Below are 14,239 nucleotides of genomic sequence, written 5' to 3'. Positions count from 1 at the left end.
TAAACCTTTTTCATAAATTTTAACTATAAGATTATGAAATAGGTAATTTTTAACTATAAAATTATGAAAAAAGTAATTTCGCTGAGCAGGGGGGTTCCTATTAGTCGCCTTTTACGACAGGGGGAATAGCCCGTGGTCCTTGTATTCTTACTCCGGGAACCACACGGGTGATTTGAATATATATGACATTATTTATTTTTTAAATTTACAATATATATTTTATCCATTCTCCTATCTAATATCTATGCTTATTCTAAGGATCAAATATGACAAGATGAGAGGATGGACGCAATTTTATGGCCAAGTCTACTATCTACATCTACACTAAAGACCAGGAAAAAATCTGGTCTTTGTTTTGTAGATAGCAGTCCAGGTCAGTTTCCTTCTTTCTTTACTACTTTTCCCTATTTGCTCATCATTCTTTTTCCTTCTTTGTTTTGTAGATAGCAGTCCAGGTCAGTTTCCTTCTTTCTTTACTACTTTTCCCTATTTGCTCATCATTCTTTTTCCCTTTGTTTTGTAGATAGCAGTCCAGGTCAGTTTCCTTCTTTCTTTACTACTTTTCCCTATTTGCTCATCATTCTTTTTCCAAAATTATGTAAAAAAATGACCTCGTTGGGATTCGAACCCCCACCCATCACACTTATCGTCACAGTAGAGGAGTAAAAATACACACACCCAACCGCTCGGCCACTAAGACATTTGACTTTTTTTACTCTTTTACAACTTTATCAGTTTTACTCTTTTTCCTTCAATTCTCTTTTATACCTTTTATATTATGAGCTACCTACATTTTTTTCCCTTATTTTTCCTGTCACTCTTTTCTTTTTCCTCTGTGCTTTCTGTTTCTTTCTTAATTACTTCCCACTTTTTCTCCTGATCTCTCTCTCTTTACTTCTACCTCTATTTTTATATTATAATGTTGCATCTTTCTGCAGCCATCTTTTTATCTTGTTCTTAAATTTTTTGTGTCAGGCTCCTTCCACAGCTCTTTAGGAATAATTGAAAATAACTTAGGTCCTATGAATTCGATTGAGTTTTGACCTTTTGATGTATTACATTTTCTTATTTTTACATTTTTATTTCTTAATATGTAGTTATGATCTGTGTGTTGGATGTAGAAGGATTTATTTTTGTGAATGTAAGCGCTCATGTTTTTAATGAATAGATCAGCTATGTTTAGTATTTTTAAGTTTTTGTAAAGGCTTACTGTTGAGTATAGTCTACATTTTTTATAAATTATCTTTAATAATGTATTCTGGGTAGTTTTAAGATGCGTGAGAGCTGTGGAGTTTGCCCGACCAAACATACAAATTCCATATTCCATGGCAGATTGTACCAGGGCAAAGTAAAATTCTTTTAACAGTGTTAAATTCATGAATCCCTTCAGGGCAAGAAATAGATATATGTAACGTCTGAGACGTTTAGTTAGATTAATAATGTGTGATTCCCATCTTAAATAACAGTCAATGTCTACTCCTAGATATTTCCAGGATTTTACTATTTCTATGGACTCACAGTTACAACGGGATGTTTGGGTTTGGTGGTCACAGATTTTTATCATTGTTATTCCTTCTGGAAACCCTCTCCTATCAATAGCGAACGGTAGAATTTTTGTTTTGGACAAATTGAGGACTAAGTTGTGGTTGTTAAACCATGATTTTATTACTTTCATGTCAGATTTGATCTTATTGAATATTTCGTCCCAGTTTTTACCGTGTACCCTTAAAGCTGTATCGTCAGCAAAACTTACTATTTGACCCTGAATTGGAAGTTTCATTAATCCACTAACATATACATTATACAGGATCGGAGAAAGCACTGTGCCCTGGGGGACTGAGTAAGGACCACATGTGATGACGTCACTCAGTTGAGTTTTGTTTATGATTAGTTTATTACTTTCTTTGTCTTCAGTTTGTATGTTCAACTTAACTTGCTGAGTTCTGTCACCCAGGTAGCCCCTAAACAGGTCCAGGGCTTTTCCTCTGATTCCTACTTTTTCCAAGATTTCTGTGAGTTTTTTATGGTCTACAGTATCAAATGCCTTTGATAAATCCATAAATGCCACGCCCACTTTTTCCCCTGAATCCATAGAAATGTATATTCCTTCTACTAATTTCATGATTGCATCATTTGTACTCATCCCCCTCCTGAACCCAAACTGGTTTTGGTGCAAAATTTGGTTTTCTTCAATAAATTTGGTTAGTCTACTTTTAATACATCTTTCAAATATTTTTGTAAATGAGGTTAGGAGGGATATGGGTCTATAGTTCATACAGAGAGTTCTGGAACCTTTTTTGAAAATTGGCCTGATGATGGCTTTTTTATATTCTTTGGGAAAAACACCATTTTTAAAACAGAGATTGAAAACATGGCTTAGGGGTTTGGCTATAAGTTGAATAGTAGTTTTTAGGATTTGCATGCTGATTCCATCATACCCTGGAGCAGAACCACCTTTAAGTTGCCTGACAATATCTTCAATTTCTTTCGCATCGACTTTTTTCAGGTGGAACGATGTGTTATTGTTGTTTAAATATTCACTATTGTCCCTGTTAGATCTTTGTGTTATAGAGGCGGCTGTTGTGATACCTACCTTTGAATAATGTTTGTTGAATTCGTTTGCTACAAGTAGTGAGTTATCTTTTGTGTTAATTTTGTTGCCTTGAACCTCTATTTCTACTGGATCAGGTGGTTTAGGAGATTTAAGTTTGGTAACACTGTTCGAAATTTCCCATATTTTTTTCTTGTTTCCATTAGATTTCTCAATTTGTTCTTTTAGGTACGCATTTTTCCCTTTTTTTAGTATTGAGTATAATTTGTTCCGATATTTTTTATAGAACTGTATTAGTTTTGTGTTTAAAGGTTGAGTTTTACATAGTTTGTGAAGTTTGTCCCGTTTTTTTATTGAGTTGATCATACCCTCAGTTATCCATGGTGTAAGTTTACTTATTGTTTTTTTCACTTCCACACGAGTATTTTTTACTGCGATGTGGTATATGGCTGTGGACTAACATCGGAACTAAGTCGATCGCTTCACATAATGCATGTGTCAGATATGTCTGCAATCTGTGGCGTTATGACCATGTATCATCATCATTTGATGAATTGGGCTGGCTGAGGCTTGAAGAACGACGAAAAGTCCACATGCTGCTATTTCTTTACACGCTGTTGAATCAGAAATGTCCGGAATACCTGGTGGGAGCCTTTGAATACCTAGCGCAACCAAATAATTATGCCACAAGATCGGCGGAGATTAAACTTCTCAAAGCGCTGGGTAACTCCCTCTTGGTAACGGCAGTACAATATGTTTAAGACTTTATTTACCTAGTAGTTAAGATATTATATTGTTTAAGATTTTAGTTAAGATTAATAGGTTAAGACTGTAGTTAAAATTAAGTATGTTTAAGATTTTACTATGTAGTCTTAGTTTTATGTTTTTCAATGTATAATGGATGTATCCGTCAATAAATGTTAAGTATGTTTAAGATTTTACTATGTAGTCTTAGTTTTATGTTTTTCAATGTATAATGGATGTATCCGTCAATAAATGTAAAAAAAAAGTACAATTATGGAACTCACTGCCAGCTGGGGTGCGGTGCTCACCTTCTTTAAATTGCTTCAAAATGAAATTATTAGAGGACTCTAATAATTTCAAATAGGAAAAATCAGTGGTTGGGTGGAAGAGCTCACGTAAGTGAGAACCCTGCCACTTAAAATAAAGCCCTAAAAAAAAAAAATATCTTGATGTTTTCATTTTCAATAACAGGTGACGATGCCGGTTTGTACAGACAAAGGGGAATGGACATCTTGTTGCAAGTTTTCCTGAAAGATGGAGACCTCTGCTCCAAAATTTCCTCGGACTAAGACCGCGTGTTTCGTAACGTAAAAATTGGACATGACGTATTTTTTATTTTTTTTTTAGTTAAAAAACATATCAAAACTGAACTTTGAAAATCGTGTCTCAGGTGTATTCGGAATATTCGGATCAAAATTTTGTGCTCTTTTACGTGGTTTTTATGACCTAAAGACTGACACAAGGTCCGTGATTTTTAAAAAGTGTTTTATTGGAATTTTCTTGGAAAGAAGCCGAAGTTAGGAAAATGACCCACAGAGCCTTGTTGGAAATCATGAGATCTAACTACTCTGAACCGTTGCCAGTGTTTTTCTGGCGCACCCTGTAGAAAATTATGGGAGAAATTTAAACCCAACCCAAGTTTTTTTTTTTTTTTTTTTGGGGCCCCCCGTAAAAAATTTTGGGGAAAATTTAACCCCCCCGTTTTTTTTTTTTTTTTTTTTTTTTTTTTTCAAGTTGTGATGGGATGGATGGAGATTGGAGAAAGGAAAATAATATAATGGCTTTCAAGTTGTCAATAGCAGACGCTTATCAAAGCATCATGGCAAATATACCGTCCGTCTGCTAACTGCTTCTGCTGTGTACTCCGCCTTTTTCTAATTATTATTAATTTTAAATGTTGTTAAATTTATGTCATAGTTTTTGTTATGAAACTTTTTTCGATCAACCGAAGGTTTTTTTGTTTCTTTTGAAAATGAATTCAATTTCAATGGTTTTGAAAATTGTGTTTGTTAGTAAAGTTGTCAGCTTTTGTTCGAAACAAATAATAGGACAATACATTTTGTTTTAGGATTTTTAGGAATGTTAAAGACGGAACTTTTGTGCTTTGGGGCTTTGCGGTCAATTACTGTTGATGTTGAACGTTGAACTGAAAGGAAGTATCCCAACAAAAACATTACCTACCTGAAATAAAAAAGGCGCCAAGTTCCCTCCTCTTCCTCCTCCCCTCAAAAAAAAAGGCCGGCCGGCATATGAATGATATAGAATTATAGATACTATGCAGTGACGGGAAAAATATCCCACTTAAATGCTATCAAAGGAACACTCCTTATTCTAAATAATACCTACCAATAATAATTATTATAATAAATTAATCCTTTGGAAATTATGTACATAGGGTAGTCCACAGAAATGAAAATAGCCACCTGGAACATAAGAACTTTATTAGAGTCTGGAAGGCAAGACTCACTTACAATACCTAGAAGGACTGCAGTGATTGCTAAAGAACTACAACGATATGACATTGATATAGTAGCGTTGCAAGAAACACACATGACTGGTTTTGGAAGATTAAATGAACGTGGTGGAGGATACACCTACTTCTGGTCTGGTTCAAATGAAACAAGCAATAATCATGGTGTTGCCATTGCTGTCAAAACCAAACTTGTATCGAAAGGAGTCATTTCAGAGCCTACTTGTATTAATGAAAGATTAATGAGCATCAACATCATTGAAGGCAACTCAAAGACTGTTTTTATATCCTGTTATGCCCCCACCAATGTTCAAGAAGACAATGTAAAGGAAGCATTCTATGAAGACCTCAGAAGTATGATAAGAAATATCCCGAAGACGTATGGAATCATTATTGCAGGCGACCTTAATGCCCGGGTCGGAACTGATTACAATCAATGGAAAGGAGTCATCGGCCGTCATGGACTCGGATCCACTAACAATAATGGACTCAGACTTCTTGAGCTGTGTGCACTGGAAGAACTTACCATAATAAATACTTGTTTTCAACTGAAAAATAAGTACAAAGGGACGTGGAAACACCCAAGGTCCAAGAAATGGCACATGATCGATCATATATTAGTTCGGACAGCCAGGAAAAACAATGTAAAACGTTGTAGAGTGATGCGCGGAGCGCAATGTGAAACAGATCATTATATGATGCGAGCAACCATCCTACTGAAACCAAAGACTTACCTTAAAAAACCTCGCAATCTTGTGTTTGATAGCAAAAGCCTGAAAAATGAGGACAAAAAACAACAGTTCAAGGAAGTCTTGGATGGAAAATTAAACAACAACAACGCATCAACAAACGTAGAAGAATTATGGAAGAACATTAAAACATTATATCAGAAAACAGCTGAAGAAATATTAGAAAAGAAGAAAAGTAATAGACCAGATTGGTTTAATGAGTGTGATGAGGAAGTGTCAAGGTTACTCAACTGGAAGAAAGAAGCACACCAACGTTTCCTTAACAATCCAACAACACAAAATAAGAAAAAGTTCCAAAACATCAGGAAAAAATGTCAACAAAAAATAAGGAATGTCTGGGATAACTGGTGGAGTGCCAAAGGACACGAACTACAACTCTATGCAGACAAAGGAGACTTCCATAACCTCTATCAAGGCATAAAAAACACAATTGGTCCAGCAAAACAACCCCTAACCATACTGGAAAACGAGCGAGGTGAGCGAGTGGAAAACGTAGAGGAGAGATTAAAGCTTTGGAATAAATATTTTGAAACACTACTACTTAACCAAGAATCTGAAACAATTCCAGCAGCCATCACTCTAGCCGCATCTACAGTTCCAGCTTTGTCAGACGGGCCACCAAACAAGATAGAAATTAGAGATGCAATATACCTGCTTAAAAACAATAAAAGGGATTGAATAGAAATACTATGTAGGTCGGTACTACTCAATTCTCAGTCGACAATTATTCCTATTTTTTTTTTTTTTTTTCCTTTGAGGCGTTTTAACTCTGGAATACCAGGTCGTTCACGCCGGTTCTCGGTTTTAGGTTATAATAGGTGGTAGATATCGATTTTTTGCAGATAAGAGAAGAGGGATTTTACTCCCTCAACATCATCTGCAAGGGAAGGGGGGTGGGGAAGTGATGATCTGATTTGGACATGGCGGTGACATGAGAGTATGTGCCGCACGGATAGGCGCTCGCCGCATGAGCAGGTGGGTGGGAACCCTTTAATTTTAAATGAGGAAAGCATTAGGTTTGATTACCTAGGTACCTATCCTACATTAAAGGAGTAACTGTTTCTTCCTCTTTTTTTTTCGATTAGGCGCTTTAACACTTATGATAGTAAGGTCTTTCGCGCCGGTTCTCGGTTAGTTCATATTAGGTGTAATAACACTGGTCACTGCTCACTTGTGAAAACTCCTTTTTGTGTTTAACCTAACCCTAACTTTATTGTTGAGGCAATGTCTGGCTTTAGGTCTTCAGGGGCGCATAGTTTCAATGGGGCCGTAACGATGGGAATCTTTGCAGCATTATCAAAAATTGCATTGCCTTTAATGTCGCAATGAGACGGGCACCACATAAAGGTGACTTCTTTGTTGCACAACTTTAGGTAGCTCCAGGTTGAATTTACTTTGGTGACAAAAGGATTTGTGAATCTGACGTTGGCTAGGACAGCAAGGGCACTTCTTGAATCTGAGATAATCAGGAACTGATCAGAGAGGTTTTCTAGGATGGCCTCCAGACATAGGAAGATGGCGAATTGGCGATCAACTCGGCGGAGAATATGGAGTTGATGGGGTTAAGTAATGTTAACCGTACCATATTATCCCCTATGCTGAAGGCGCAATCAGTGACGTCAGAAGATTTCGAGCCATCCGCACAGCAGATGGTGTGGTTGGCGTACTTGGCGTTGATGGCTTCGCTAAACATCTTTTGGAAAACTACAGGAATAGTATAGGATTTCTTGCCTTCACCTAGACATTGATCAATGGGGGGGTGCACTATTTGACCACGGAGGAATAAACCTCACGTAAGGGGCGACTTTGCTAGAATCAAGCACGTGGCACGTGGATGAAATTGGCGTCCACCCAGAATCGAACATATAGAGGCTTCGGCTTATTAAGTTATTAACTGTGAACGTGATCCCAGACATCTTCCTCTTTAAAGAAGGAAAGGGATCACTTTTTTCCTAATTAACCCTTTCACACCGACTTATTTTAGGAAAAATCTTTCAATTTTTCTGATCAGGCATTATTATTTGGGCTCTAAATAAGAAATCTACAAAGTTTCATGTCCTCCTAGGACTACTGAACAAAAATCGTCTTAGATCACAAAAGAAACATTTGAAAAACACTGAGAACGGATTTTTTTCGATAGGTCTGGGATGCTATAGGTATCCTAATATTTTAAAAATCATGTTTCTGTGGGACGTATTGTCCACATTCATTCACTCTTTAGTAAAAGTAGCTATTACCTATAAATAATCAACCGAGTAGCCCAGTTCTAAAAGTGGACAACTCGAATATTGAGTTTTGGGTACAAATGGATTCGTCTTTTCAAGGCAAATCGATTGAAAACATCGTCATGCGTTAAAAATGAACGAAAATGAGTGAGAAAGGCTAACGAAAATGAGATCAGGTACGATTTCAAACATGGACGAAAATCCATGTGTTTTTGCCAAATTCGGTTCCAAAAATGTACAAAAAAGTTCGACAAGCATGCTCCATTCAGGACATTCATCGCTAAACAAATACCCGTACCGTGGACGACCCCCGAGATCAAAAACCTAATCAATCGGCAAACCGCAGCTTCGTTCAAAACCGATCGTCTGCCTCCCACGAAGAGTTCGTAAGGGGTCGTAATGAAGCAAAACAGGCGAAGCTGCGTTATGCTCACTCACTCTTCCCTACCCATCTACCTGGGTGCTTGGAATAAGAAGATCTATTTCAAAATAATTGGTTGAATAATAGATACCTAAAATTTTTATGATCTTCTAAAGAAAAAGAACCTATACTGTACTTACTTAATTCACTGTATCATTATTCATTATTAATAATTATTATGGTCTTCATCAGATGCAGGAACTCGAATCCACTGGAATCATTGAAATCGCCATCACAATACTTATTCTTACCTGAAATGAAAAGAAACATAAAAATTTGAAGCAGCAAGGATTGTGGCTGCATCCGAATTCCGCAAAATATGACCTTTTTTGAACCTTTTTATAAGTCCCACATCCGAATTCCGCAAAATCCATGAGCTGTATGACACTTCCGCTCACAATGGACCGAAAACACCCTTAAAACATTGCAGATCCGCTTTTTAAAAATACGCATTTGCGCCAAACATGGAAAGGGATCAATCCATTGTTCTTGGTTTTTTTCTCACGAAAATACGGGGTGACCTATTCTGAGAGAAAAAAATAAAACCACGGCACTCAAACAACTATGTGAACTCAAGGGAACATCGGAGGTGTGTTTAGTGACAAATCACAGGGTGTGTAAAAAGTGTTGATGTGTTTGATGATGAGTCGTTCAATAGTCTTGAGTTAGAACTATATTTTACATGCTTGTTACCCTATATTCCCTATAATAACACTGGTCACTGCATGTGTGAAAGCTCCTTTTTGTATTTAATCTAACCCTATAATAACACTGGTCACTGCTCATGTGTGAAAGCTCCTTTTCGTGTTTAACCTAATCCTATAATAACACTGGTCACTGCTCACTTGTGAAAACTCCTTTTTGTGTTTAACCTAACCCTAAAATAACACTGGTCACTGCTTATTTGTAAAAGCTCCTTTTTGTGTTTAACCTAACCCTATAATAACACTGGTCACTGCTCATTTGTGAAAGCTCTTTTTTGTAGCAATTTTTCATTGCCGTGGCTTCTGAACTACATAGTACCTACCGATGGTCCTCCAGTATTACGAGCTTATAAGTACATACACTCGCCTGCACAAAAAGCGACCCAAACTTTTCCTTTTACAAAACCTACGATATTTCCTTTAATACTTTACCTAAATTTTTCCAATCAGTCTCATTTTGAAGCTCATACTGTCAACTTATTGTTACGATTTTACGTATTATTATTTAAAAAAAAAAAAAAAAAAAACAATTAAGTTTTAGTACCAAATTTGTGTTTTACCCACAGGGTGTCAAAAAAGCATCTGGAATGAAGTTTTCTTACCTTCAAATAAAATTTAAACAAATCATTTTTGTGAACTGGTTAATCAATTTTATAGAAAATCGATGTTTTCTGTTGCCTTTTCTTGCTCATATAACAGTTCGGAATTGACATCGATATGATCACAGAAATCACGACTTCTTGAGGCAAGGACAAAAAGAGCGTTTTTTAGCTCAAGAACCGTTTAAGGTGTCGGTTTTCTGGCTCAGACTCTTCCTTTTAACTGGTTCGACAAGTATGCAATAGGATTTAACTCTGGACTTACCGAGGGTGAGTAAGAAGCTTGAATTTTCATCTTCGCCTGGTGTCGGTTTTCTGGCTCAGACTCTTCCTTTTAACTGGTTCGACAAGTATGCAATAGGATTTAACTCTGGACTTACCGAGGGTGAGTCAGAAGCTTGAATTTTCATCTTCGCCAGGTACTGTTGAACACAGACAGGCTTGTGTGGGCGGGCACTGTCCATTAAAGGACAGTTTGACAACCTACGACGTGCAAACCGTTCAACATATTCCTGTAGCATGTCTTGGACTTGTCGCTGACCAGTTAGAACACCTACAGCTCCCCAGAGAATAAAAATCAATTCCGTTTTGTTTTCTGAAAATATTCCTCCCTAAACCATACAGGAAACCACCTTTCGAACTGACGCTTTCTGATATGTAGCACTGTTTAATCCGCTCACCTGGTCTTCTATACACTCTAGACCTCCTATTATTGGCATACAAACACACCCGGCCCTCACCAGTGAAGAGGACAGAGTCCCATAGCTGCTGAATTCAAATGACGTGTTCCCTTGCAAATCTCATGCGCTTGACTCGGTGGGCTGCGGAGAGTTTCGGTCCTGTCGCTGCTCTTTTTGGTATCAAATCAGCATCCTCGAGTCTTCTTCTTACTTAGCACTCACTTGCACAATTCTTGTGTTTAGGAGCTCCTATGGCACTATGGCAGCTGAACTGCGTTCAGGCGTCCGTCTCGGACAGACTTTGATACAAGAAACCGATAATTTCGGGCTGATGTGCTCCTTATTATTCCTGATCCAGGTCTCCTGTGGAAGTAATTTGTCTCCTGATATCTTTTGAATACTCTGGAAACAGCAGATTGGCTAATACACACCTCAAAGGACACGTCCCGTTGACTGAACCGTTGGCTCTAGCAAAAGTACCACTCTAGCTCTGACTTCAAGAGATGTCGTGATTTTGACAACAGTATGGAAACGGATACATCTTTTGTAACACATATTCATTTCAGAAGTGAAAAAATACTGGCCGAAATGTCTAAAAAAATATCGAAAACTGTGAATTTTCAACTACTTTTCGCTGGGTTAATTAACACAAAAATGGAGAGTGTTTTTGAACACCCTATAACTTAGGTCAGAATAGTCGAAAAGTGAATCAAGTGGTACCAAAAGGTCAGGTAACACCTCAGCTTTTAGAAAAATATAATTTTAGTTGCCAAAAGGCTCATGAAGCATGAACGAAGAGTGAATTTCGATATTTTTAAGTTTGAGTCGCTTTTTGTGCAGGCGAGTGTAGTTCAAGATGAAATATTGTAATTTTTGACAAAACTTCGATTATACCTTTGAAGAGGCACCACCTTTGGGTAAACAACTATCAAATGTGTGGCAATAGCTCCTGTTTGGTGTAAAGTCTTATATGACAATTAAGAATCCCTAACAGCGCCACACGATCCGTTTTCTCCGTCAAGAGGTTTCCGTAAAGTCCAAGACAACATAGCCCTCAAGACGGCTGACTCCAAGTTGTGTTAATTCAAAATTTCCAACCCACCTATCCTTTGGAACATTGATTGTTCCCGGATAGATGGGCAGTGTGTACCGTTCTTGTATGAATGTGAAAATGAAGGAGATAATAATAATATTAAACGAAATAGGTACGTACATAGGTAATTAAATTAAATTACTGATTTTCTTTAACCACGATCGAATAAAATACGAACTAAAAAATTCTCGGAGGGACGGGCCCAGATTGTTGTGGGTTCTGTTTACAAAATTTACAGGTGTACCTGGCATAAACACAATTTTAAATACAGTAGATATTACTACCCTGTCCTCCACATGTACCTACCTACTAGCTGCTAGCTGTATTGGTATTTATTATTTGAAACAATAAATTTCCATTGTGAAAAATTGAAAATATTTATCAGAAAATTGAGATTTATTGGTGGTGGGAGGAAAAAATGGTAAAATAAATGAAAACAATACACAGAGTAACTCAGGTGGGGGATTGCATTAGAATGATTAATAATGAAGTTCAGCAATATCAGACTTATCCAGTGCAGTGTATGGTTGATATGGGTAAAATAAGACAAATCAGGAAGGATAAATTGACAGTTCGTGAAAATTGGCGTGATTGTTCTTTGGTAGGTATAGGTACCTCCACTTGAACATACGGGATATTCCACAAAACACGGAAAGGATGTCGATAGCCGATGGCTATGGTTTGACAAAGAACTATTGATACATACAAGACTACAGTTGGATTATATTCTAACCCCACAAAAACATAAATGTGAAAAAGAAGGCCAAGTTCCTATCCAAAAATGTCGGCCTATAAAAGTGGTGAGATCAGAAAATAAGGCCAAGTCTGCATTCCCAGTTTTTCGTGTCTGCTAACAATGCTGGATCTCAATTCCTTCAACCTTCTCTCAATTTCAATTTGGCATTGGTTTCCTTTTATTTTCATGTGAATAATAGGTACCGTATTTAGGTATTAATTTGAGCAGGAAAAACATTGCCAAGTTGAAATTGAGAGAAGGTTGAAGGAATTGAGATCCAGCATTTTCAGCAAACACGAAAAACTGGGTATGCAGACTTGGCCTTATTTTCTAATCTCACCACTTTTATAGGCCGACATTTTTGTATATCCTTTTTTGTATCCTTTTTTTAAAGGTTTATACGCGCTTCCCGGAATGAAATTCCATGACTTTTCCAGAAAATTTCCATGAGTTTTCCAGAAAATTAAGGGGCGGAGGTGCTTAAAAATCAGTTAGATTACTCCTTCATTTAAATAAAATATGCAATATGCAGAACGTCAAGGGATATAAGGGGGAATGCGCCGCAGGCCGTTTTTCGGGAAAAATTGATAAGTATTTAATTTGAACATTTTTAATTTTTGACCGGGTGGCAAATTTCATGATGTTTCCAGGTTTTCTTTAAATTTTCATGATTTTCCATGACTTTTTGGTCAATTTTCAGATTCCATGACTTTTCCAGTTTTTCCAGGTAGCGTATAAACCCTGTCCAAGTGTGTATTTACACATGATCCCGTGACCCGTGAGTTGTTGATGTTGTTTTTGTTGGTGTTGGTTTTGTTGTTGGTGAAATATCTCATTTTTGATACCTAACCAAGCCTTTAGTTAGTAAAAAAAAGCGGTCGTAACACTGAAAAAAAAAAAAAAACCGGTAAAACACCGCCAACCGTTCTTCCGATATTCATAAAAATCACACTTAGGAAGGTTTTAGGTACCTATAAGTTTGGGGGAGTCTACTCTCATAACTTTTTCGATATCTCTAACCGTTTAGTGAAAACTGCCAAAAAGCGGACAAATCCGCCTGTGGACGGAGACCAATGCACTTTTTGCCAATTTTCAGATTTTTCCCTTTACTTTCTCATCAAGACCTACTGCCAAGTTCCCACGACTTCGGGAAGTGCTTCATAATTTTCATGAGTGAATCAGTGAGTCAGTCGTAAAATAAGCGATTTTCAAGCCGTTCTTTATACTCCTTCCGTTAAAGCTAGAACTTCGGAATTTCGCTGACATAATAAGCAAGTATAGCTTAAATATGGTTCAAATTTCCTGACATTGCGTGGAAATTTGGAAAATCATCAGAGTTATGTTGGGTGTAAAAATTCGTCGGAATTTTTCGTGTAATAGTTATACCCTCCTCATTACCAAGCAAAAAATTCCTTTGTATGGATAGATGACCAATGTACATGATTGTGGACATCTCTTTTGTAGTGCCTCAATAATACCAGTGATTTTTTTTTTTTTTACTTTCTGTTACTACAGTATAGCGGAGCTATACTAGTAATGTAAGTATTGCAATCGGTCCAAATTTTCAAAATCGGGAAATGGTTGGAAATATCCGTTTTGGGATCCCCTGATGTCAAAAAAGTGATTTTTATCGGTCCAAATGTTCAAAATCGGGAAATGGTTGGAAATATCCGTTTTGGGATCCCCTGATGTCAAAAAAGTGATTTTTAGCCCATGGTCTGTACGCACGTATGTATGTATGTACGTATGTATGTATGTGACCGGTGGGGAAGTGATGATCTGATTTGGACATGGCGGTGACATGAGAGTATGTGCCGCACGGATAGGCGCTCGCCGCATGAGCAGGTGGGTGGGAACCCTTTAATTTTAAATGAGGAAAGCATTAGGTTTGATTACCTAGGTACCTATCCTACATTAAAGGAGTAACTGTTTCTTCCTCTTTTTTTTCGATTAGGCGCTTTAACACTTATGATAGTAAGGTCTTTCG

General features: G+C 37.2%; 1 protein-coding gene across 1 annotated transcript; it reads left to right on the top strand.

The window, feature by feature from the left end:
- The first annotated feature begins 4,984 nt into the window (after positions 1-4,984).
- LOC103517648 (craniofacial development protein 2-like) lies at positions 4,985-6,472 on the top strand. Its single transcript, XM_008482688.1, has one exon. The coding sequence runs from the start codon at positions 4,985-4,987 to the stop codon at positions 6,470-6,472; it is 1,488 nt and encodes a 495-aa protein (XP_008480910.1).
- Positions 6,473-14,239: the final 7,767 nt, after the last annotated feature.

This window comes from Diaphorina citri, unplaced genomic scaffold (assembly GCF_000475195.1).
Source record: "Diaphorina citri unplaced genomic scaffold, Diaci psyllid genome assembly version 1.1 scaffold1917, whole genome shotgun sequence".
Classification (NCBI taxonomy): Eukaryota; Metazoa; Arthropoda; class Insecta; order Hemiptera; family Psyllidae; genus Diaphorina; species Diaphorina citri.
Note: the sequence above shows the minus strand (reverse complement) of the source record. Positions and strands in the feature narration are given on the sequence as shown.

What these genes read in the sequence shown, in the direction of transcription:
- LOC103517648 (XM_008482688.1), top strand. Translation starts at nt 4,985, where the DNA reads ATGAAAATAGCCACCTGGAACATAAGAACTTTATTAGAGTCTGGAAGG.